This window comes from Psammomys obesus, unplaced genomic scaffold (assembly GCF_907164565.1).
Source record: "Psammomys obesus unplaced genomic scaffold, mPsaObe1.curated_primary_1811, whole genome shotgun sequence".
NCBI classification, from domain to species: Eukaryota; Metazoa; Chordata; class Mammalia; order Rodentia; family Muridae; genus Psammomys; species Psammomys obesus.
Window position 1 is genome coordinate 30,272,222 of NW_026596034.1, and position 26,269 is coordinate 30,298,490.

The 26,269-nt window shown below is 45.3% G+C and overlaps 1 protein-coding gene across 3 annotated transcripts in view; it reads left to right on the forward strand.

Moving 5' to 3' along the window:
* Wwox (WW domain containing oxidoreductase) overlaps positions 1-26,269 on the forward strand; it is a 903,057-nt gene that overhangs the window by 269,947 nt on the left and 606,841 nt on the right. For 2 of the 3 annotated variants that reach the window (XM_055621458.1, XM_055621460.1), the window contains exons 7-8: positions 2,834-3,019; positions 9,327-9,591. In XM_055621458.1, coding sequence (XP_055477433.1) covers positions 2,834-3,019; positions 9,327-9,591 — 451 coding nt within the window. The remainder of the gene's footprint in view (positions 1-2,833; positions 3,020-9,326; positions 9,592-26,269) is intronic. The other variant, XM_055621459.1, reaches the window with a different exon arrangement.

The window sequence follows — 26,269 nt, forward strand, 5'->3', positions numbered from 1 at the left end:
TGTGTGTGTGTGTGTGTGTGTGTGTGTGTGTGTGTGTGTGTGTGTGTAACAGCAATTAATGGGAAAAGAGACCATGAATTTGAGAAGGAACAAGAAAGAACGTATGGGAGGGCTTGGAGATTAGAAAGGAAAGGGAGGAAATGTTGTAATTATATTATAATCTCAGAAAAATAAGAAAGAAAGAAAAGACAGTTGATGACATAAGATGCGTGTCTGGTTGGGATGTGAGTGGTGTGTCCCACCTTGCCCTCAAGTTTGATTCTTCCTCAGAAGTTAACACAGCGTTAGCCAGCGAATCCCATTTGCAAGTACGTACCCAAGAGAAATAAACCAATGCATCTCCCAAAGAACTGGCAAAGCAGTGTCCGCAGCAGCGATATGCACATTAGCCCTACACTATGGGCAACCCACATGGCCATCAAAGGTGAAGGGATGAAAACAATGCCATCTGAGCATACAGCAGAGCGCTCTCAGGCTTAGCAGGGTGGGCACTGCCGATTTCTTTGTACAGCATGAAGCCTTGAGACATTATGCCAAAGCAAGGAACACAGTCATAAAGGACCACACATCGTCTTACGTGAAAGAGATGATCGTGTCAGACAAATCTATAGAAAGTGTATTCGTTGCATATGGGATGGGTGCCATGCCGTTGTTGACAGCTAATGAGTTACTTTTGTAGTTGCAATTGCTGTGAAGTTGGAATATGGTGATGAAACACGACCCATATATATTCAACTCGGAACATACTAGGTGCTTCAGATTAGTAGCATGGGATGTGAATTACATCTCACAATTAGAAGGAAAAAAAAACAATGTAAAACACAAAATGTAAAAACAATGCCTACCACTATGTTTTTCTACTTTTTTTTTTTTTTTACTAGTGACTACATATGGACAGATCCCACTTTTCTTGCTCTTGTTTTGATTTTATGTTATTTTCACATGCATTAATTTGTTGCTGTGTGTTCACTCAGATGTAGGGGGGTGAGTGTGTATATGTGTGCATATATGTCTGTGTGCTTGTGTGCATGTAAGCATACATGCACCAAGGCTGATGTGTGGAGGTGGGAAGTCAGCTTGCAGGAGTGATCTTTCCACCAAGTGGGTCCTGGGGATCAGACTCAGGTTATCTGAATTGGTGGCAGGTGTTTTTGTCCACTGAGCCATTTTGACAGCCTTGGTTTGGGTTTTTTTTGTTTTTTTTTCAGATAGGGTTGCTCTGTGTATGCCAGGCTGGCCTAGAGTTCACCGTGTGGCCCATGTTGGCACTAGCCTCAGCCTCGGTGCTTCGATGGCAGGTGTGAGCAACCACACCTTTGTAGGTGTTTTTCTTGTGGAGAAAGCTTTATGACACACATAATCACACATGTCGACCTTTGTTCCCTGCCTTTTCAGTTCACCTCGGAAGGTCTGGAGACTCTGAATTCACTGTTGTGTATTTATCTGTTCTCCTTTTGGCGACCATGCCTGGGTGGCTCCTGGTTCACAGCTAGTTTTAGTAAAGTTCTGCTCATCTGTGTAATTGTGACTGAACTTTAAGGGCATACTTGGACCCTTAGGTGAGTGTCTTGGGAACTGTCGGTTTCCTAAGGTATATTACCGCAATGTGGGTGCCTTACAGCAACAAACATTCATAGCCTCTCATGGTTCCAGGAGCCAAGGAACCATGTGTACAGGATGACTCTTGGGCTGGTGGTGACTGTAGGAACCTCCTCCTCATTCTCCTGGTTGTCCCCAATCCTTCACTTTTCTCAGTTTTCCCATTCATCCTTCTGTCCCTCCATTGGTGTGTATGTGATTCTATAATATATTTTGCTTCATAATATACTCTAAAACAAAATGGGTTTACTTATTATTGTGCTGTTGGCTTTGCATTTGAATACATCCTCTCCACAGGACCGTTTCCCCAATTTAGTGAACTTCTGGATTGTTGCTTTTATGTTTCAATTACAAATAAAACAGGGAGCCTTGAAGAGATGTCATTGTGTAGCATCTGTTCATTAGGACTCCTTTTAAATAAAATTTATTTATTGGCATTTAGGGATTCAATCAGATGAAAGGGTTACTTTGATTGCTAAAATTTCGTTTATAGCACACCTCTTTTTACTTATCCCCAGGCTCATTTCTAAGCGGTTCAGATTTAATATGTGTATGTGTGTAGCCAAAACTAGCTTGGAACTCTCTTCATAGTCAAAGATGACCCCAAACGCCTGCTCCTCGGCCTCCACCTCTGGAGTGTTAGGGTTACATACATGCTTGGTTTATGTGGGGCTGGGGCTAGAACATGAGTCGAAGTTCATGCTAGGTAAGCATTCCACCCAGTTAGGCCTCCAACCCTGAGAGGAATGTATTCCAATAATGTGACCGTCTATAAACAGGACTTATTCCCTTTGATACATTTATTCAGTACCCAATAAGCCTTTGGCCACAGTGTCAGCCTTTCTTGTAGTAGTCTTCTTCATAAAGAAAGGAAGCGAACAGACTCCTCATGTATATTTGGTGGGCTATTTTGGTTGAACATAAAGGTGCTGGCAACTGTTTCTGTTAGAAAGCAGAGTTGACTAGAGACAGTGTGTTCCAACTCCGGCAAGCCACCCTCCTCCTGATCTACCCCATATGGTTCTGGGGTATGGCTGTCGTATGTCCTGGGAACTTGTTGTTGCTGGCACCCCGAGGTACTGAATCATTCAGAGTGACGTGACGTCCTGACATGTCTCATTGCTCACTGACTGGCATCTTGAAGACCCTGAGAAGCGGGCTGACTCTAAGTGGATGGTGGTGCCACATTTCCGACCGTCAGTTTGTGCCTGATGTCGTCTGTTTCACCGTGCAGGTCTCTGCATGTGCTTGTGTGTAATGCGGCGGGTTTTGGCTTGCCCTGGAGCCTCACAAAAGATGGCCTGGAGACGACCTTCCAGGTGAATCACCTGGGACACTTCTACCTTGTCCAGCTCCTGCAGGACGTTCTGTGTCGCTCAGCCCCTGCCCGTGTCGTCGTGGTGTCGTCCGAGTCCCACAGGTGGGTTTGAATTTGATTTGATATTTCCCACCTGTCCCTTTGTTGACCCCATGTGAAATTCTCTCCAAGACTCCAACTGAAACTAATTTTGACTTGAGGCTGGAGAGAGGGCTTGGCTTTTAAAAGCTTGTACAGAGAACACAATTTCGGTTCCTGGCCCCCGGGCCGGGTGGCTCTCAACCATCTCTGACTCCAACTGCAGAGGCTCCGACATCCTCTTCTGGTCTCTGCAGATACTTAACAACCTCTCTCCCTCCCTCTCCTTCTCCCCCACTTTCTCTCTCTTTCACACATTAACACACATCCACACTCACACACACACACACACACACACACACACACACACACACACACACAGACAAAAATAAGTTTTAAAAATACTAATTTTGACCAGTCTCACTATGAGAAGCATGAGTGTGCACAACCTGGCTTCATTGGTTTTTCTAGATCCTTCCACATGTGTGCTCACAGGGACTTGTTTTGGGGGGACTGTTTAGAGCAATATAGAGTGATTTTACAATTATACCTTAGGCTCCCCATTGATTTCACTCAGAGATGGAATAATAATTGATGAAATCTGAATGGCATGACCTTTATTGATTTGTAATTCAACAACTTCAAAGTCTCACCGAGAGGAAAGCACAGTTATTCTTGCAGGGGAAACAATGCAGTTAAAGGCCGCGAGATGAAATCCAATTGTTTTATAATGAGAAATTAGGGAATTCAATGCAGACATTAGCAGCGTAATTGCAGAAAGGGAAGGACTGTAGTTAACGCGTATTGGAAATCTGGCCATGCCTCTTTCGGTTAGAATTTCAATTTACACATCAGATGGCGTTTCTTTCTGATTGCCATTAGACTATTCAATCGACGAAAAAGACATCTGAAAACATGGTTGTGTTTTCAACATATTTGTGCGGGAGTTGTATAAACAACTAACCGTTTCTAAGAGAAAGTGCTGAGAAGAGACAAAGGGTTCTCGGAGCTGTCAAGGCAAGATTTACAGCTTGTGGCTGAGACTTCTTTTCCCTGTGTTCTCCGTGTTGGGGGTAGGGGGAGCTTTGCCTCCTTAGGAAAGTAGCTCTAAATAAATAAATAAATAACGATGTGCCGAGGACTATTTTCTTCCTCTTCTTCTCCATCTTAAGTCCTGAAATGTTTTGGTGACCCAGAATGCAGCTTATTTTTTTTTTTTTTAATCATACTTCCATAAAATGTAACCCCTGGGACTTTGAAGAGAGAGACCAGCCAAGGGTTAGCTTGAACCCTTTATCACTCCCAAACACAGGGGCTTATGGTGTAAGTGACACGCCGTAGACAGATTTACTCTTGCCAGTTTAAATTTATGATGGCTTCAATGAAAGGGAAGCGTGGGTAATAATCCTCCCCCTCGCTAGAAGACACGGAACATCTAGTAATTAGGTAGTAACAAAATCTGGCCGGGCTTATCTTTGCAAATCACACCAGGTTTGTGAAAGAAAGGGAGTGGTCCCCGCCAGGCAGTGATGGGGGCTACCGTGGGGGTGGGTGGGAGCGAGAGCTTTAGAAATAAATCTGCCAGCCGCAATCGCTCACCAGATGTGGAGGGCACCACGGGATATGTTTAAATGAGCTGGTATTTAATGGGAAGTGGTGTGGAGGTGTCAGCTGCTCACCTCCCTCGGTAAGGCTCTGTCTCAGATGCCCGTTTCCTGGGACGCCTTTGTTCTCGCTGGAACCCCAGTGTAATTCCTGCCTACTTGGAGATCCAAATCCCGATTTCATTCGAAAGAAGAGTTTGGAAGGAAAGGCCTTGGCCTCCCGAATGAGCTGTGTTGTCATTTCTAGCGAGGCCTAACTGACGTGTGTGAAAGGCCTGCATCTGTGCACTGGCTGTCTCTTGTTGTCCGCTCTCTTCTTATTAACATTCTTATAAAACATTAATTCCTGCAGGCCAAACTCTTTACTGCTCTTTTGTTGTGTCCCTGAGCGCCAGAGAGCAAGCATGGATGCCAGGCACACAGACAGCGCTAGCCCACTACTGAAGGACCCAGCGCCTAAACCAAATTGTAAAACACAAGCGTTGATATCTAATTACCTCCATAAACCTTCACGGAATCTCTTGGTTGGAGTCAAGACCCCCTGTTAGGGGAAAAATAAAGTCCTATGTTTGCAGAAAATATTATACTGGATGCCCTCGGGCGAAATATTTATTAAGCACTCTCTATCTTCACTGTTTTACTTACTTATCTGGAGTCTGAGCAAGTGAATTGAGTTTCTGCCTGTCTAAAATATATCAGAATGAAATGGGAAGTTGGCTTCCTCCCTGTGAAAATTACTCAGATAACAATTAAAATAGAATGAAAAGAGCAGAGTGCTGGCTGCACAGCTCTAAACAGACTTAGCAGTATGAAGTGACAGAATGACAGGTACAGTCAGAGACAGTCACACACGTACGATACGTACATGCAACCACACACACAATCACACACAGTCTCATATACACAATCACACACCCAACTACAGGAAACCACTCAGCATCGCAGGCAGACATACGCCCCAGTCACACAAACCCACACGAAATCATAAAGAAAAAAAATCACCCCATCATGAATGTGCAGCCACACAGCCACACACAGAGGCACGCATCACAAACAGCCACGCAGAATTTCCCATGCACCATTTTTGAACACACTAACTATGCTCCGCGCGAGTCCATGATCATTATTTCACTTTTGGAATGAAAAATCGTCCTGGCTTAAACAGAGACTCACCTGGGCCTCCAGTCAGTGTCTGGAGAGCAGGTGCCAGGCTGCCTCTCAGTGGACAACAGCGACACCCCTCAGACCTTGGCTTCGCCAGACTCTCAACTTAAAGACAGAGCAGTTGGCCTCCAAGAGCTGCTTCGCTGCATCTTGAGCACTCAGACCGACGGGTCCCATTCCCGGACCCTCACTCACTTCTGTGAGGATGGACCAGAAATGTGCCCACTTAAGAAGCAGCAGCATAAACTAGTGAGGCCTTCAGGAGTCTGGGGTCAGTGGGGCCCAGAGATTCCTCTGCTGCACTAAAGAAACAGCAGATGACATAAGTAAGTGTAATCTTCTCAGTGTTCCCCAGCCATGAAGTCGGGAGCCCATCGTAATAGCAGGGGACACAGCCCGCAGTTGTGTAATGGAGAACACTGAGAGGGTGATCCTCATGGTCAGTGTTCTCTGAGTTCTGGCCTCATGACCAGCCTTCGGTTGTCAGATCCTAGATTGGGTTTCCATCATAATCCTGGCACTGTCCGCTCACCACGAGCTCCCAGCCTAGCCTTCAGAACAAGTGGACAAATTCCTGGCAGTCAGTGTGAATGACAGAGGGGCCACGGACAGGCAGGACACAATGATGTGTTGCTAGCTCTGCTACCGGTCCTGGAGGACGATGCTGTCACCAAACACTGGAAGTGATTTCATAGAATTGGTCCTGCATAGTGGATGCTGAGTTACTACGGAAACAGATATCTCAATCTCTTTGCATAGCTTCTTTCAGTCTATACCTCTTTACCACCAAGAAATCACTGTGACCTCAAGCTGGGAGAGCTTCCTGGAAGAAGTGTCCCCAGGCTGGGTTCATGTGAATGCTTTTGATGGGGAGATTTTCTAGGAGCAAGAAGATAAGGAAGCGTTGAGGGGACCAGTGAAGGGTAATATTTCTTCCACACCTTTCAGATGTTCATATATGCTCAGTACCCTTTTCCACTCTCAGCAGTAGCACTTCCAACTCATGTCTCAGACCTTCGATCCCCAGATTTGGAACTCAGGAGCCCCTTTATGTGACAGCCCCCTTCTGTAACACCTTATTACTATGTTGAAATCCACTTGAAAATACTATCACTTCCCCTACACAAACATATTTTTTAGTTCAGTATAATGTTGTAAGACCAATGTAAAGAAACCATAAACCGGAAACAAAGTAGCATGAGTTCCATCCTTGAACCATTTGGGCAGGACTAAGGAGAAGATAATTGAATGTATGTGTCCTGTATAAACCACCCCCACAAAGACTGTTGACAGGTAGGCCCAGATTCCAGTGCCACTAATATTGAATCAGTCCTAACACTCCTGAACCCTAGGACACCCAGGGGTGCATTTGTTCCTCATTTTCATAGTTGTTGCATGGGATTGAAGGCTCTGTAGATGTTAAGACTATGCACGTACATGAAGCAGAAGCTGGAGACTGAATTCCACCCAAGCTTCGCATCTGTCTGAGTGTCCATGGGGTACTCGTGGATCACGATTCCTGCCTTCCCTGCCCCATGCTGGGAGTTACTTAAAGATTGTGGCTGGGGCATGTTTTCTATTTTGAATTAAGATACTGCGATTCTGATCAGCTGGAGCTGTAGGGTCAGCTGTAATTAACAAGGGGCCAAAACCGTTGAACTGAAACCTTTGCATTACTGGGACAATTGATGCTGGTCAGCCGGAGCAGGGAACTGGACGGTGATTAAGAAGAGCCCTGAGTCACTGAAGTGTGGCCTTCTAGAAGTGTTCATGAGAGTCAGCACACTTGGAAGTTGTGTTACATCACGCCGGCAGCTGAACTCGGTAGTGTAAGAGTACCCCAAGTTGTACACGTTTTGAAGGCATGGAAGCATCATGGAGAGCAGCTGAGATCTGGTACCGTGAGAGGCGAGGGGAGGCCCTTGTTGAAGGTGAAGCCACCGCAGCTGTTGGAGGCCGGGACTGAAGGGGTTGTGCGGGGAAGTTGAGGCTCGGCACTATGAAGAGAGCCAGGAGAGGCTGTTGGTGAAAGTGCAGCCCCATTGCCGCAGATGTTCCCAGCAGTTTTGGAGATGCCGTTACCACGGAATGACCACGAAGAGCAGCAGCAGCAGCAGTGGAGTGGAACTAGCCTAGCAGGCGCCTACAAGACAAACTGTGTGTGCTACCGAGGACGGTCAGAGAAGTGACCCACACTGTGTGGAGGAGCCCGGAAGATAGGCGAGAATCCCGGATATTCCCCATTGGCTTATTTATACTGCTGGAGTTTGGTTTTGCATTATTCAGTATGCCCCGGTTCTTCCCTCTTGAAGTGGTCCTGGGTTCTATAACAAAGTAGCCTGAGCAAGCCATGTGGAGCAAGCCAGTTAGCCGTACCCCTCCGTGACCTCGGCATCAGCTCGGGCCTCCAGGTTCCTGCACTGTTTGACTTGTTTCAGTGATGGACAGTGACGTGGAAGCATAAGCTGAATAAAACCTTTTCCTTTGGGTCATGGTGCTTGATCACAGCAGTATTAAGCCTAATGAAGATACTATACGATATCCAAAGTTAGCATGATGAAGCCAAGTATAGAGAGTCCTCAAACACATCTGCTACTACCCAAAACATTCTTTTTGGTTGTTTCTTATGATCCATTTCTGTAAGGCAGTCATTTGTTCCTTTTTCTTTGACAAAGAAAGAGCAAGGCAGGTATAAAGGAAGCAAACAGCTGACGTTTAACGGCTCCGTCAGACTCTATTTTAAAACATCAACTAGTTACTTTGATTTGTGCGTGCCCATGCCATGCCCATTCTTAAAAACAGTAGAGTCAGCCAGAACTTGGTTTTAGCTTTGTTTACATTTAGTTTTTTAAATGTAAAAGAGTTTTCATGGCACCCCACCAAGGTTACAACCCTTTTATGGTCGTTAATTTTTAATCTGGAAAAGAGTTTTGGAGGCAAGACAGCTCGTCTGTATTAACTTGGAGGCTCAGATGAAAATATACAGAACTCATGCATTCAGCTAAAATAATCTAGGAAAACCCTGCCAAAGGTTGGGAATGTGATATCACTTTTCTAATGTAGCCACCTTTTATCTAAAGCTTGTTTCCATTTAATTATCCTTGAACTTGTGGTTGAAGATCTTAGGGAGTGCACACACACACACACACACACACACACACACACACACACACACATACACACACAGAATATTTTTTGACTTTTGAGTTCAGATCTTACATTAAAACAGCCCAGTATGGAATTCACCACGTCCAGGCTAGCCCCAAGCTCAGGGTGATTCTCCTGCCCGAGCTTTCTGTGTGTTGCTACTGCAGGTTGAAATGGGTGTGTTTGGAGGCACAGAGGACCTTGGTTTTATTTGGCCTGCTGCACTTGTAGGTGCTTACCTTTCCTCTTTGGATCAGATCAATTGGCAGTGTGCTAAGCCACCATCTTCTTCCTTTGAGGGCCACGATTGGGAGGAACAATAAATCTTCGATGTTTGCTGAGATCTCAGGTCAAAATCCAAAGCCCTTCGGGAACCCGCATCTTCAGTGTGCTACGTCATGCTTTCTGTTTTTCAGATTTACGGATATTAACAATTCCTCCAGGAAACTAGACCTCAGCTATCTGTCTCCATCAAAGAGTGACTACTGGGCTATGCTGGCTTATAACAGATCCAAACTCTGCAACCTCCTCTTCTCCAGCGAGCTGCACCGCCGCCTCTCCCCACGCGGGGTTACATCCAATGCAGTGCACCCTGGGAACATGATGTTCTCATCCATTCATCGCAGCTCGTGGGTGTACACGCTGCTGTTCACCTTGGCCCGGCCATTCACCAAGTCCATGGTAAGTGGGTGCCTTCTGGCACCTCCCAACATGCCTTCAGTCTGTTTCACTGCTGGGCCTGGAAATCTAGACCTGGTTGTCTACCTGTAGTCTCCCTGTCACTGCTTGCCATGGGCCTGCTTTTGAGTGTAACAGCGTCTGGCCTGTTCACTCATTGGCAAAAGGCTGTCCAACACATCCGTCACGTTGAGATTGGGTCTGTTGCTCTTAGCTTGGAGAAGAGATGTTGGTTGTCAGTGTTCTGTGGAGGACACCTGAAAATTCTGGGGGTTTGGGGGAGGGGAGCGCAACAATGGTTTGTTTTGTCTCAATGTGATTTCTGCTTCGATTCACAAACTTCTAAAGCCTACTCTGTGGAAAACAGAACTTGATGTGTGTGCCTTGTGTTGGCTGAAAATGTGGATTAGAGAGTGTTAGTAGGTATGGCTCTGGGTTCAGTGAGATTTTTGTATTGGATGTTCTAGATGCTTCTAGAATGGAGGTCCTGCTGCAGCTCTTTCCTGGAAAAGGCTTTGTGGCTAGAGTGTGGTTTCTCCTTCCTATCTCTGAAGACAAATATCTTGGATGAATCACACTGCTGTGGTTAGAACTGAAGTGTTCACAAAGCTAAATATGAAGATTTTATGTTTTTGTCGGTTGTTTATCAATGGTATGTAAAAACCCCTTCTGCGCATTCATTAACCCAAAGTGACTTGAATGAAGAGGGTGCGCGGTACACAGAATATTTGGCCAGTTCCTTTTCTGAGCCTCAGGCTTTGAAAAAATGTTTCTGCTAAGGACAAGGAGAGACGTAGTGGAGTAAGCGCGTTCTGTGTACGTATTAAGAACTAGATTCAGCTCCCCGGCAGACAGGTGAAAGCTGGGAGCGGCTCTGTGCATCTGTCACCCCAGTGTTAGTGTCAGATGTGTGGATCTCGGGGCCTGAGGTTCCAGGTGCAGTGAGAAGCCTGTCTCTAAGAAAGTAAGCAAGTCACAAATAGGAGTAGAGCATTAAAGGGAGAAGCAAAATCTACTTCTGACGTGCGTGCACCACCAACAGTCACAAGACTGTTCCACGCACACACACGTGGGGTAAGTAATAAAAGCATTTTCCTTTGAATGGATAGAGCCACGGTTCAGTTACTGATGCTGTTTTTCAATGATAGGAATTATTCTTTTCCTCCCAACACACACGTTTGGGTCTTTGGATGTATCTGAAGACTAGCTATCCCTCTGGTGGTGGTAAGGGCAGCAAGCTGCCACCTGGCACAGTAGAACAACTGGCTCTTCTTTTCTTTTTTATTTTATTTTATTTTTTTCTTATCAGTTACAGTTTATTAACTCTGTAACCCAGCGGTATCCCGCTCCCTCGTTCTCTCCCAATCCCACCCACCCTCCCTCATCTCCACCGTGCCCCTTTCCAAGTCCACTGATGGGGGGGGAACCTCCTCCCCAATCATCAACTGGCTCTTCTTGACATTTCTCCCGATCAAGACCCAGTGTATTCGCTGAGCATCAGAACAGCTTGGGGAGGTTTTCTCCAACATCTGATCCTGCTGCGCTATACCTCCGAGGAAATTCTGAATTCTGCTCAGTTTCAGTTTAAATCGTCACAGGTGTCTCGTGGTGACCATGTCCTATTCAGCATGTGTCACTGACGTCATTGCTTCTATGGGCAGTACTTGTGTCTAGGGAGTTCTTTTCTGTACCTCAGTTGTGGATGACAGATATAACAAGGGTCACGGGCTAAAAATGATAATGAACCAAATAATTCTACGTGCTGTGACCTTAGTGATTTTTAGTTATAATATGTGGGGAGCTTGGTGGTGGGTAGAGGGGGAGTTTTGATGGTTCTGTCCCTCTCTCAATCAGTCCAAAAATAAGACAGGAAGATTGAATAGGAGGCCCTGGGGTGGTGGGGTCAGGCCACCTTTCTGGTGTCGAGGAAGTCACAGTGGCTGGGCTTTCCACGATCATACTTCCTCCTGATTAGGAACTAGCACCTGAAATGTGAAGTGTACTTTAGCTGTTGTTGGTGATTTCCTTTCTTTGCGTGTGTTCAGGTGTTTCTGAGACAGGATCTCACTACGTAGCCCTGGCTGGCCTGCCCAGTGCTAGGTGTGCAAGCCTAGGTGTCGAGATTAACAAGGCTCTGGAACATGCAATCGTGTTTAGGTTGTCTAGGACAATAGTGACCCGAGTAGGTGGCTGGCAACGCTTTGGCATTGGGCTGCCTGTTCTTCTGGAGGATAGAGCTCAAGAAGGGGAGGAGGGAGATCAGTATGGAGTTTTAGGAGGAGGGAAGAGAAAGCTCAGGAGGAGGAAGTTTCAGGAGGAGGGAGCTCAGAAGGACACACCCAGCACTTGCTTGTCGAACTCACCGTCCAGTCTCTGCTCCACTGCAAATATTTAGGTCTGCAGCCAGACAAAGAGGAAGCAGCAGGAGCGATCACGTTCCCCAGCAGGACAGATCTGACTGACCACAAAGGTTGCTCTTTCACGCTCTCTTCCTCGTACACCAGCTCGTTGCTTCCATAGCGATGAGGCATTTGTTCCTTGGACAACGGATGCACTTCTGTCATTTTCATGAGGCTGTATTTTGAGACACAGACCATGGCGGATTCCCAAATGCCAGTCCAGCAGCTTAGGGCCAAGATAACTCTCGAGGGTTCTATTTGCACTTCAAAGTCCCTGCTCCATTTCACCTTGCTGAAAGCATTTCCCTGTAACATGGATATTGCTTGAGTCTACTCTCCTTTGTACAAGGCCTAGCAAAGAAGAAATACTACCCTGCCCGGCACTCGGAAGCCCAGCCTCCCCTTTTCCATGCAGGCAGCTCCCGTAAGCATTGAACAGCAGTGTTTTAATATCAACGTCCCTTCTTTATTTGCTGTGACTCGCTGTGACTATGGTGATTTTAGTTACCGTAATTAGGTCACCCTTCATGGAGTCGGGCTATTTTAAGTGGCTCTTTAAGGACTATTGTTGCAGATCAGTAATTTTACAATTGGATGCTCTCATGCAACTTTATTAAATGTAATATGTCTTTTAAATGTTGCCCTTTTACAGTTATACGTTTCTAATTGTTGCTGTAAATGCATTATCACTTTGAAATTAATTAATTTTTGCATTTGGGCCTCCTGCAGTATAATAATCACTAATGAGAAACTCACGGGGACTACTTCTTGGCACATCGCCCCCTACTGGCAAAGTCACGTCTCTGCCGCCAACTTCCTCTGGAGGGCCAGGGGACTTGTGTCTTAGGGGTTCTGAGACACAACTTACTCCTCTTCCCTCGAATTTATAATAAAATAAAAAGAAAGAAAGAGCAAAATGGAAATATGCTGTTTGAAATGCTGTTTAAGCCAAGATTTTTTTTTTTTTCCAGTAGCAGTCTCTGAAATGTGTTAAAGGAAACCAAAGCTTGCTGAGTGTTCACATGATGAATTCGTATCATGTGAGCACTTCGGGTCGAAGTCTCCGTCTCTAAGTTGTGTTTTACCTATGTGTGTTAATGCACGTGCCATATGTTAACATGCATGGTATAGTTACACGTGCATATTAATTCATGGCATCATTCATATAACCTGACCTGTGCTGCTAGCTAATAACACAAAAGATTTTCCCGGGGTGGTTTTGGCTGTTGGTGTGTGCTGCCTTGTTTGGGGGCTTTGCAGTCCTCATCATACTTCCAGCTAAGGGGCACGTTGGTGGCTCACACCCAGCATCACGATGCTTCCGGTGTTGGCGTGTTCACGTTTCCCTCGCAACACTTTTGCTGCGTAAAGAATGACCTTTGTCTGGCCCAAGAAAAGTGCCAAGAGCTTTCCCAGCCTGCTCAAGAAAGTGTCATCCCCCCCTCCCATCCCCCGGAACCGTCGCCAACTCCTCCCTGCTCCATTTCCTTGCTCAAACACATTGGTAGTGCCCATGCCATGTGTGTCTGATTGTGTCGCTGCGTTTCCTCTTTAAAACACTTGACAGCACCTTCTTGGCCCCCTCCCCTCTTTTTTTCCACATTAGTTTTGAACTCTGGTAAACAACATCCTTGCCAGAGGTCTCAGGGCCAAGCCAACCCTCTGAGGCTCGGCATGTAAATTTCAAGTTGAGCACAGTCACGTGCCTGGAAGGGTGTTTGGAGCAACCAAATATTTGTGTTGGCAGGTAACTGTCGGAAAGAATATCATGTGTTAGGGTAACAAGAGCTTAGCAGATGTTTTACGGAACTGTGTTTTCAAATCAGTTCACATTTTTAAAAAATGGCTCGGGTTTGTAGATCTTCTGAAAGTATTGGGTTTCTCTTCCTGTGGCCATGAAAAGGCAGCCATTGTAGCTCACCTTAACAGATGTGTGGCTAATGGATGGACCTGCAAACGCTGGGTCCCATTGCAGAGTTATAAATTATAAGCAGAGAAAGGACAACATAGCATTCTTCTAACCTTCCACAGAGCCAAGCGGGGTAACTCTGCCCTTGAATAACCCGCAGCCCAGTGATTTATAGTTGTGCAATCTTAAAACATAATGAAGGGCATAATGAATGTTGATTTGTTCTCTAAATTAGTATTTTAGCAAAATACTTCTCTCCCTCTCCCACCTTCAAAGGCCTGCAGCTGGCTTCTCTGGGGGTGCATTCAAGGACCCGTTTCTTGTTCAGATCTTTATTGGTGTACCGATGTGTCCTATACAGGGTGGGAGGAGACTAACGGGGGCTTCCCGGTTTTCTTTTGCTTTCTTTCCATTGAGAAGAGAAAATAAGTGGAAATCCATATTCCTTGTTAATCTCATTATTTTGAATGTTCCAGGCATGGGTGGAATTCTCTGATTTCTGTACTCTCACAGGCCCAGGTATGGTAAGAAAGTGGACTTTGGGGACCCCTGTGGCCAGCCCACACATGAGCAAGCTGTCCTACCTTGGCTCCTCCAGTGGCGTGGCCCCCGACTTTACAGAGGCCACCTTCCTGCAACCTCAGACAGCCTTCTTACCTTCCAGGTGATCACTGGGCTAGGATTTATTAGTCAGAGCTCCACTCTGTCCAGAGCTTTAAAGTTTATGGTATTTTCTTAGTCCCAAGGTCAGTACATGTGGCAGATTTCAAAAGAGCAGAGAATTTGGACTCTTTAGGCAGCTTGTTTTAAAACTTCATCTCCCTGCCCCCTTTCTCTTTGGCCGTTTTGTAATAATTCAACCTGCCTTAGGTCAATTTTCTGTATCGGTTCAGTGACTATGAGCTGTGAGCTCTTAATTCTCGCTGAATGACGGTTGGAATAAGATGGTTTGAATAAGGGAGGTTTTATTTAATTTTTTCATAGATTCTGAAACCCCGAGGCAGCCAGAGATGTGTTTGGCTCCGAAGTGGGAAGTGCCTGTCTGGTTATCTTTGCCCTCTTTTCATGCTCACAAAGTGGCTGCACCAGGGCCCAGCATTGTATCCTTCCAAGTTCTGAAGGCAAGGTGGAGTGGCGTCCCAGCTCTCTGCTCTCTTCCCTTTCTCAGAAAGAAGAGGATTCTGACTCAGAACTGGTCTGTGAGCCACCCTTCCCTGCTCCCACTGTCCAAAGCTGACAGTGATTGTTGATTGTAAGTTGATTGTTCCTGTTCCCTGTGGATAGGAGGCTACCAAAGCATAGACCTGACCTTTTTTTGGAGCCTTTACAGTATGAAGCAAGCTTTGAAGACAAAATGAAAGGATAAGCTGTCTACTTACAGCACAAGAGCACATGAAAATGAAACAGAAGGAACCTGGCTTCCCTAGTCCACATGGCCAGCCCCAGTTCCTGGCAGACCAGCCACGTGTCCTTTCCTTGTGACTTTTTCATTCTCGACTCTCACATCTCCTCTCTTCTTAATCACTCCGCTCCCCTCTCATCACACGTTGCCTGCCTTTGGGGTCTCTCAGATTAGAACAGGTTCTTGTCGTGCGTTTCCATAAGAACCAGGGCAGGGAGTTCTAGGAGTCCCCCAAAAGCACAGAATGTGTGCTTAGTGAGAGTAAGGGACCAGACATTTCTCCTTCCCAGCCTTTCCACAGCTGTAACTTCAAAAGATAGTCCCTTTACCATTTTCATTTAATATTCAAAAGAGGGTTTGTCTTTGCATCATTGTATCTCTAGCCCTAAAGGAAAGGAAAGAGTGTTGCATGTTTCTAGATGAAGGTCAGCAGTGAATCCTTTGCCTCCAGGTGGGGAGGTGTTGCAGTTCAGAGTGTGTGCACAAAGAAATGGCGAGGCCAGGTCTCACAGTCTCTCGGTGTACAGGGGAGCTGGGGCCAGAGCCAAAGACCCCAGGCTGCTGGCTACAAGCCACAACAATAGACTCACCCAGAGAAGCACATTTGGGAGGAAGATATTTATGTTGAGAGCTGGAGATCTATGGAACAGGTGGGAAACGTTCTAGAGTCAGGCAGTTCTCAGCTCCCCTTTATCCTCGCTTTCGAGCAAGTTTTATACCTCCCTTAAGATTCCCATGAAATATCAGGTTTCCTGCCTACCTCATGGACCGCGTTGAGGACTGACAGCCAGCATGCATACGGAGCATCTGGAACATACGAGGTATTTGATAAGCCTCACATAGTATTATTACAATGCTTGTACTATAGTGGGTACTTGTGCCTTGAAGTGGGAGTTTGACGCCATGAAGGTTTAATGTCAGCTGCATATAGAAACTCACCATGTCAGCCACATTCCGCATGACTGTGAATCAGTGCCTCACCGTCTAGATGGAAGGATTTGTTCATGTTAACAATTTGACATCTGTTCTCACCCATTTCCACGCATGTGATGGATGGTCATGTTACTGGGATTTGGAGAGGCACCCTTCTGGGTTACTCAATGATCCAGGGGGAAACTGAGGTCAGAATCAACTCAAGTGGAAGCTTGCAAGCCATCTTATTAGTATTCAAAAGAAAAACTCCCAGGGCAAGGAAGCTGTAAGTCTCAGCAGCTTCCCTGAAGAGAAGAACGGAGAAGGGAAGAGGGCAGGCATGATGGTTGAGCTAAGCTGGTGCGAAGGATGGTTACGTGTTGGCTGGCAGCCACATGGTGGGGAATGGAAGGAGGTGCTTTAGAGAATGACTGAAGCGCAAAGTGTTAGGGAAAGCATGCTTGGAACAGAGCTTAAAAACAGGAAGATGAAAAGGTGCACTTTGCTGAGTAATTCAGAAAGATGGGCTGACTTCCCACCAGCGTGACTGAGCTCTGTAAGAGACTGTGGTAGGGTAGAAGAAGGCCTTGGAAGGAAAGGTATATTATCTCATTAAATGGCTAATTATTCCGCCCATCTCTTTGGCAAGTTTTCAGGGTAGTTCTTTGGCTAGCTGATTGACGCCCGCCTGGAATGTTATGTCTCCAGGCAAGCCAAGGAATCCATTTTCCTGACCAAAGGCTTTCTGTTTCAGTATATTTTCACTGCTGTTGCTACATTCAGCAACTCGCTCACCCTGCTGTATAACACATCTCCAGCGTTTATTTTAACTGAGCCTCTGGCCGCTCCGGCCAGCCTTTACGCCTCTGCTTTCTGCTTCCTTAGGCTCACTTCCCTTCCAGTTGCAGACAGACTGAGGTTCTGCAGTAGCTGTCCTTCGTGCTTGGCGTAGTCCACAGGTTTCTGTCCTTCCAGTTCCATCTTGATGGGTCTTAACCAGCTGGCCCTGCTCCTAAGGTGGACCCGATGCCTGTCACAGGTGCGATTCTCCCAGAAAACACACACTTGACAAGTCCATTATACACAAATCTGAAGAACTAGACACGCATCACCTAAGGAGGGCCGTGTGTGTGTGTGTGTGTGCGCGCGCGCGCGCGCGCGCGCGCGTGCACACACGCACGCTCATTTTAGTTACTTTTTTGGAACAGGAGCTTATGTAGCCCAGGCTATATCACTGAGGATGACTTTTAACTTCTGATCCTCCCGCCTCTGCGTCGTAAGTACCAGGATTACCAGCAAGCATCACCATGGCAGTTTGTGCAGTGCTCGGCATAGAACCCAGCGCCTGAGGCACACTAGGCGAGCCCTCTGTCAACTGGGCTACACCTCATGCTCTACTCTGTGCATTGGATAGAACTCTTTCACTTCTTTTCTTTTCCTCTTTAAAAAAAGCTAAAGTTTGTTATTAAATCAGTAATAATAATAGTAATAAAACATTGAAATTAACTAGACTCAAAGTCAAAGTAGGCATTTGGAATGGAAACTGTGGTGCTTCATATTGGATTTTAATCTTTCACTATCAAATATATCTTTATGCACTTATCCACCACCAGAAATGTTTTTTTTTTAATATGTATTTATTTTGGTGTGGTCCTGAGTGGGCCGGAGCACCCTTTGTAGACCCAGCTGCCTTGGACGTCACAGAAGTCTGCCTGCCTCTGCTTCCCTAGTGCTGGAATGAAGGGCGTGCACAGATGCACCCAGCGTGTTTAGTTGGTGAGGCCAGGCCTCACGTAGTCCTGGCAGGCTTACGTAGCCTATGTCGCTCAGGGTGACAGTGCAGTCCTGATCCTCCTTCGGCCTCAACTTGTAGCATGTTCAGGTCAGTTTCAACTTTAAGAGGGGACTGCCCACTTAAACCCCGACCCTTCACAGCACACACCTCAGCTATGAGGACAAATTGTCCCCTTCTGTGAAAAATGGAGCTGGCTTTGTGAGATACCACCCTAGTTTCTACAGGCTTTCTTTCTTTTTCTTTTTTTTTTTTTTCTTTGCATTGTAGCATCTCAAGTCTAACTCAGCCTTTGTTCCTGAACAGGCACCCGAGAGGAGAAAAGCAACCGTCTGCCCTTAATTCGTGTGACAAATTACTTAATGAACATTTAACCAAGATTTGAAACCCACCAGCTTTATCTCCCTCTCCTTTTCTCCCGTGGACCCACTGGCAGTTGGGCAGCTCCGCCTCCCTGTACCGCGCTGTCACCCTCCCCTCTCTTCTCTATTCAAGCCCGGGCCGCCTTTGATCCTCCCCCTTTCAGTTTCCTTTTCTCCAATTTCATACTTCTTTCCAGTAATTTTTGGCTTCAGTGCAGTTTAGATGCTGGAGGCCAGCACGATTAAACAAATGCCCAGAGTTTGTGTTGTCCCATGACTTTCTGGAATGTTCCTTCCGTGAGCCCTGATCTCTGTCTAACTTGCTGGACACATTGATTCACCCTGCCCGTCACCCTCCTTGGCCCTCCTCCGTGGGGTGTAAGGTGATGTTTTCCTAACACAAATAAAGAAGACTCAAATCCAAGTCCCAGTCTGTTTTCGGAACAACTCCATCTGCCCCTTATCTTGCAATAAGAAGCTTTTTAACAGGAGCCAGCTAAGGGTTTTCGGGTCTCATCTCACGAAAGTTTAGAGTTTTCTTCACTTACGTAGTCTCCAACCCTGCAGTAAAGCCGAGTATTGAGTCTATGGAAAGCATCCCATACTGTGCAGCAAGGAGAAGGGAGAGAGCGAACAAAGCATGGGCGCTACCAAGGGGCCAGTGTGCCCTAGCAGGACAGAAGCCCAGCCCCTCTGCCAGCCAGCCACAGTCTGACACCACACTCCTTTTCTGTATTGTTTGTTGATGCATCCAAAGTGGTCTAGGAGAGAGGATTTTCCAGAGGCGTGACTGCTTTTTGGGGGATGGGGGCAGGGGGAAGGGCAGGCATATCTTGCACTGTGCCCACCACAAAGTGAGTTTCGTTAAATGTTTTGGTTTTTTTTTGGTTGTTTGGTTGGTTTGGGGGTGGAGAGGGTTGTCCCTGTTACTGTGCTACTGTGTCAGGGGCACTCAGAGGCCCTGACACAGGGCTCCTTGTCTGAAGCCGAGGCACTTGTTGCCAGTGCCTTCCTCTCCCGCTGATCACATCCTTCCTGTCCTCTGGCTTGTGCCACTCTCTGGGCAGACAGTGGTATCCAGTATACCCTGTTCCTTTTCTATGTGTATTTACCCGTTTCTGCTTTGTGATGAGAGATAAGATTCAGTCCTTTAATAAGAAGCCTTATGAAGATGAAAGGATGCGGACACCGTGTGTCCCTCTGTCCCAAAGGCCACGTCTTGAATTGCTTTAGTGGAGGGGTTAACTGAAGGCCCCCTTTTCATTCTAAGTAAACTCATGTTGCTGACATTGGATAGGAATTTCAAAAATTGGCCAGAAATTTAACTTCTTTTAGTAAAACTAGATAAATCTTGCCAATTGCTCCGAAGCCTGTAAGAAATATCACCCTGCTTCCTGAGTCTCCTACCCTCTCTAGGATTGGTTGTTCCTGTTCTGGGCTGCTGTATTTTTTGAACAAAGAGCTAAGCAAAGAAGAAAAGTGATTTTTTTTTGTCTTGCTTTTTGCTTTCTTCAAAGCAAATAGGTTAATTTTAAATGTTAAAGTTTTTTTTTTTTCCTTCAGTGCCTACACCTACCCATTACGTGGCCTAATAGAAATATCTTATTCAGTCATCTTCAGAATTCTCTAGAAATATCAAGCAATTTCTCCTGAGTGGAGGCTTTCTGCTTCTTCATGCATCACCTAGAGAATTAATACTACTATCAACATTTGCTTCTTGAGTTTCCTGTGATGGAGTCTCTTTAATCATTTACATTTCAAGAGAAAAAAGAGAGAGAGTGAGAGAAAGTGAAATATTCTTTAAGAAGTCAAAGTAATCCCCAGGAATATATGGTGTTTGCTCAGCTGGGGAATCTTATTTATTTGAAGAACAGAGAGAAAACTCTTCTGACTGATCAGAAAAGGGGAAGAATAAACAGGGCCAGGGTCCAAGTAACCTGAGCTACAAAGTTCCTTGTTTCAGAGAAAAGTTATAAAAAGTATATTTGCTAGATCCAAAAAAAATACCATACATCAACTGCTGAGACCTGCATAATGTTTCTTTAGTATTCTTACTCTTTAAAAGGAAAAAAAAAAAAGGCCATAAAAATCTGGGAACTCGAAAACTTTTTTGATATTTTGATATTCTCAGGCAGGTGAACACAGTATGCCTGTTTTTCCTCTTTTGAGTTCAGCCTCGCTGCTTGGCTTCTGTGTGTGCTGTGTGTCATCGATCCGTCTACAACCATAAAAGACGGAGCTAATGAAATTAGCATGTTTAGAATCTCAGCATTAACCCGAGCAGATTTCCTATAAGGAAGGGTTTGCGAAGATGTTCAAAAGAACACAACTACAGCGTCCTCTGGGAGGATTCAGTTCTCCAGTACACACCAGCGAGTCCTTCTGTTCCAAGCCCCAGGAAGAAGCTGAGGCAGGTTTCTTCTGCTTGAAAAGGATCCACCCTTTCTCCTGGGCTCCCTGATTCTGAATCGTTGGTGCATGTTGTCTGGCCGTGTCTCATCTTTCTTTCCTTCACCAGGACAGGAAGAGGTACCCTTGGGTTCATCATTAGGCCTAGGGTGATGGAAGGCTTTTAGATCTGAGACCAAAACAAGCAGACAAACAAAACAACAAACAAAACACAGCTCTTCCAAGTTCACCTGGCCACTGTGTTTTCCCATTCGTAATTGAATTGTTAATTCATTATAGCAGAGGCTCCTCCCTGGGCATTCTTGCTGATTAAGTAGTCCTTAAGTAGACAATGCAAATACCTTACATTTACCAGGACTGACATTATGCCAAGCATTGTTCGAGTGTTGGTAATATTTACTTCCCAAGACTCCAAGGCAGGTGGGAGTGGTAGGAGGGTGCTTTTCTCAGTTTGGTTGACATTTGTGCCAGGTGGAGACAAAAGCTTTCCAGCAGCCTCATCCCAGGTGGTCCTTCTCTGTGCTGTGGAGTAGAGAAGACATTCCAGCACCTGGAGGTTGTTGGAGGTGGAGCCAAGGCTCGAACCTGGGGCACCTGGGGCAACTTGAACTGTTGATTTGCTTCAGATCCTGCCAGCTATGGTGGCCTTTCCCAATTGTCAAGGTCACAGAGAACAGCTTTAGTCTTTAGTCCCTAATTGCAAGCAAAGTCTGGGAGGACCAGCCAGAAACCATCCATTTGATTATGAAGTTTTAACAGGATTTGCTTTAGCAGCCCTTGTCCCTCTGCCCGTTTGCAAGTCAGTCGTTAGTGTATTAACTTTGTGTTTTAGGGCTAACATCTTGCCTGCCCTGCTTTCTGTTACAATACCACAACTGCTTGTTGTTGTTAATTGTATTTCATTTTCTAATGCTGATTTTAACACAAGCTATTCATTTCAGGGCTCACTGTATCACCTGAGTCCTTTAAAAGTATCTATTATTCCATAACTGTTCGTCTGCTACTGTCTGAGCAACTTTTACCAAGTGTCCCTCCTGTGTGAGGTGGTGTAAAAAGATTAGCAAGGACAAAATGAGGCAGCTCTTGTTCTTGGAAGGGACAGAGTGGTAAGAATGGTGAGGAGAGGTGACATGAGGTCCAACCAGGACATGGGCTTCCTCCCTTGGGGGTAGATAAAAGCAATGTCAGATAAACTTACAGAATAGAGAAAGCTTCTTTAATGAAGGTTAAGTGGGAGTTAAATATGTGGGTAAAAAAAAAAAAAGGAAGATTTGGGCATAGTATACAGAAGAGGATGGTGGGTTAGGGACTGAGTTAAGGGAGCTGAAAACTTGGTGATCGCAGTCTGCAAAACCTTTTCAAATCACAATGTTAAAAAAAAATCTGATTAGCAAAGTTTCAAACTCTAACTCCTGACAGACTTGACATTTATAATGAAGGCTTAAGTGGTGAATGTGGGTTTATAGAGATTCCTGCCTTCAGGCAGTTGTATTAGTTACTCTTCTTGATGCTCTAATGAAATACTTGATGTAGGAACTTAAGAGTTTGTCTCGGCTTACAGTTTGAGGGACAGTGTGTGTAGCAGGGAAGGCATGGGCATGGTGTCAGGAGCTCAAGGTAGCTGGTCACACTGCCTCTTCTGTCTGGACGCAGAGAGGAAGGAATGCTGGTGCCCAGCTTGCTGTCTCCTTTGCCCAGAGGTTGGTCTCCTGGCAATTCTAAATAGAGAGCATCAGCTATCACAGAGAATAGGGAACAAATAACTACCAAGGACTTTGTGAAGGATTTTGGATCTTAGGAACTTTTATTGATGTTAAGGACACTGGGGATGATGGCAGTGAAAAGAGGTGAGGATGGCAGTGAGGACAGTGGGGATGATGACAGTGAGGACAGTGGGGATGATGGCAGTGGGGACAGTGGGGACAGTGAGGACAGTGGGGATGATGGCAGTAAGAAAGGTGGGGATAATGGCAGCGGGGACAGTGGTGAGGATAGTGTGGGTAGCTGTGTTTTAAAAGTTAGCCACCTTTTTTTGAGCATCTGCTGTGTACAAGTAGTTGAGACATTTCTGGCTTGATTCTTTGAAGAATATTCTCTTTCTCTTTCTCTCTCTCTCTCTCTTTCTCTTTCTCTCTCTTCTTTATTGTAGAGGTATGGTCTTAATTTGTTTCTGGCCTTCAACTTGAGATTCTCCTGCCTCAGTCTCCCAAGCGCTGGGACTACTGGTGTACATACTCAACAATACTGTCCACTCCTATCAGGGGAGCTGGAAGGAGATGAATAAATTTGCCCAAGGCCACTTGACTCCAGGCCACGGAGTGGCATTCCAGTCCCTTGATTGGAGTGCACCAGCCCTGCTTTCGTATCGCCCATCATCTCTTGGCTCTAGCGATATCTGGACTTCGTAGAAGCAAAAATTTATGGAAGCAAAAGTTGACTTGGGAAGAGGAAGACATGTTCACAGTGGCGGCCACGAGAGGGGCTCCAAGGATTGCAGTCACAGACGCAGGAAAACTAATACCCGTGACATCGAGGGGTAACTGTGGGCGGAGCGAGCTTTTGTAGTGTGACATGACCGTGAGCACTCACTGGGCAGGCACGCACAGGGGATAGTCTCATTTCTAAATGAATTTGTTGGTCTATGAATACGTGCGTGTGTCCATAAATATGTGCCCTTTAAGTATAATTTAGAGCTTAACTAAATAATTTTTTCTCCCTTCTGGTTTTTAGGCAATAGAATTAAAATTCTCTTACCTGAGGGATATCTGATAGAGCTACTGCATAGCAATATTCTAATGTGATTTAATGTATTTTTTCCTTCAGATGGGTATAGTGTTAATTTCTGCAAATAATGACTTCACGTGTGACTCTGTACCCTCTCTGAAACATCTTGATAGATCTCTCTGTTGATGCCTCTTAACTAATGATATAAGACCCCAAGAAGAGGATCTGTGGATGATAACGGGCATTACTTTTGTAATATGTATGGCATTATTGTGGCCATTCATTATTTAAACGGCTGTGGCCTTTTAGTAAATTCCAGCATTAGCAAACCATGTTAACATGATTTAAAACATGTAATGAAATCTGTGATGCCATCTGATGACGGAGCTCTCAAATTAGCACTCCTGGCGTTGACGGATCGCCCCTGGGAAGATTAGCTTGCATTGTTTGGAGAAAAAAAAATAAAGACGCGTGTTCCCCATGGGCTGGCAGATTTCTGCGGGCACTATGGTAGGTGATACTATCAGAGGGATGGCTTATTTGAAGTTGAAATGTCACACAGTCTGCTCCCATCCTACAATATTAATCTCCAGTGGATTCAAGGGACTCGAAGTATGTTCCAACTGTCTTGTAACTTTCTCTCTGAGTGTATATGTGCAACCTTTGTTTTGTTGTTGTTTTTCTTATCATGATGCCCATTAATGGATGTTTCCACAGGCTTTTCTTGGGTCTCCTGTTATGGTTCTCGGCACGGTATTACCCACTGGTAGCAAAAGCTCCTCTGCTGATAAGCCACGGAAAGGGTTTCCAGTTGGCTCGGGTTGTTGTTTGGACCCTTTCTGGGCAATGGGTTCTTATGCTCTTTGGCTATAGAGCATTCTCAAGTGTCACTTTGTGATGTGTGCACATGTCATATTCAAGGAAAGGTGGATTCTACCAAAGCCGTGGCTGGAAGTACGGAATCTTTCTTCTTTATTTTTATTATTTATTTATTTCATATTTTTATTTATGTGTGTATATGTTTGCCTGTGTGTGTGTGTATGTGTGTGGAGGTGCTCACAGAGACCAGAAGGGAGCCTGGGGCCTCCTTGGAACTGGAGTTAGAGATAGTTGTAAGCCGCCCAGTGTGGGGTTGGTATCTGAGCTCTCATGCTATGGGAGAGCATCACACACTCATGACTGCTGAGCCATCCCTGTAGTTCCATCCTTTTCTTGATTAAGTGTTGTTGTTTTTAATTTTACACGATGATTTCTTTATTCCCAAGTGCGAAGCCTTGGGAGTCTAACAGCCACTTTAATCAAGTGTCTACTTTGATAGCATTTACGGGGACCGCAGCAGCACACACAATGTTGGGGTTCTCATCTCCTTGTCTCTAGGAAGGAGAAGCGGAGGCAAATCCCAAAAGATAAAGGTGCATGACCCGTCCTTACCAGCTGTGACCGAAGGGCTGTGTTTGGGCTTTTATTCTCCCCTCCCATCCTCTACTTATCAGTCATTGTGTCATTGGTATAGCAGAATAGTCTTTCATTTAGTCTCTTCTCTCATATTTAAAGCACAGTGGCCATTGAAACTCTCTATGTAATGTATGAAAAACAATAAATTTTAGCATTCATGCTGTGAAGACAATGTGATATTAAAGTATATGAGCCTATGTATCTTTGTAGATGTGCACATGTATGAGAATACACATATATAAACTCATGCCCATACCTGTGGATTTCCATAGGTGGCACCAGGTTTCACCTGTGTGTGATTTGGGGGTGGAATTAGCTTGAGGAAGCTGAATTCAGAGAGATGATTTAGTGTATTCTTATTGGGCCTGGGGAATGGAGAAACACACACACACACACACACTCCAAAACCTTCATTTCCAATCATGTCCATTGACTTCACTTTTATAATTATTTGATGTTCTCGCAGGTTAGTTGGCCCCATTAATTATAACCCAGAGGGAATATATTAGTAAACTAATGGGTTACCCTGAGTGGCTTTGGAGACACAGATCTTTATGAAAGCAGTGGGCATGGTTATGATGGGCTGGGCCTTCCTTTTGCCTTCTCATATATCCCACCATTTATTATGAACTTAGGGGTTATCTAGGCTACAGCCCTAGTTCAGAGAAAGAAACCAAAGCTAGAACTGTATCGAGAGACCCTTTCCAGCTCATACCTATTCAGAACAATGAAATATCTTCTTGTCCACCTGCTGAGATGCGTCCCTAGGTCATGGCTTCACGGAGCCTCCAGTTGAGTGTGTCTGGAGTGAATATGTTTCTCTTGTCTAACTAGATTTAGAATAGTACATGACACGAGCATTGTTGAACATTCAGCTGGTGGGTGATGTGTTTCTTCCATGTGGCATGGCCTCCAGTGGCTTTTGTGTCTACCTTTTGCCAGTTTGTCCTTTCTAACTGTCTTCGTCCTCCTTGCCATATACTGTGGCTATGTATGGTTTCTGCCATGTCACCTGTTCTTGCTTCTGTTCATGTATTTTCTTTACCTTTGCACACAGAGTCTTAAAGGTATATGGTATAGTTGTAGTCTATTTGGCATCTGTCTGTGTGTGTGTGCTCCATTAATGTGGACTGACTGTCACATCGCCAATGAATGTTCTAGGAAGTCACTTTCTAATTTGTATGCTGTTAAACATTTTAAAATAACACCATCTACCTATTTGCAATTCCACTCATTATAAAGGCCCACTAGACACCACAGATTGAGGAAGGAAGGAAGGAAGGAAGGAAGGAAGGAAGGAAGGAAGGAAGGAAGGAA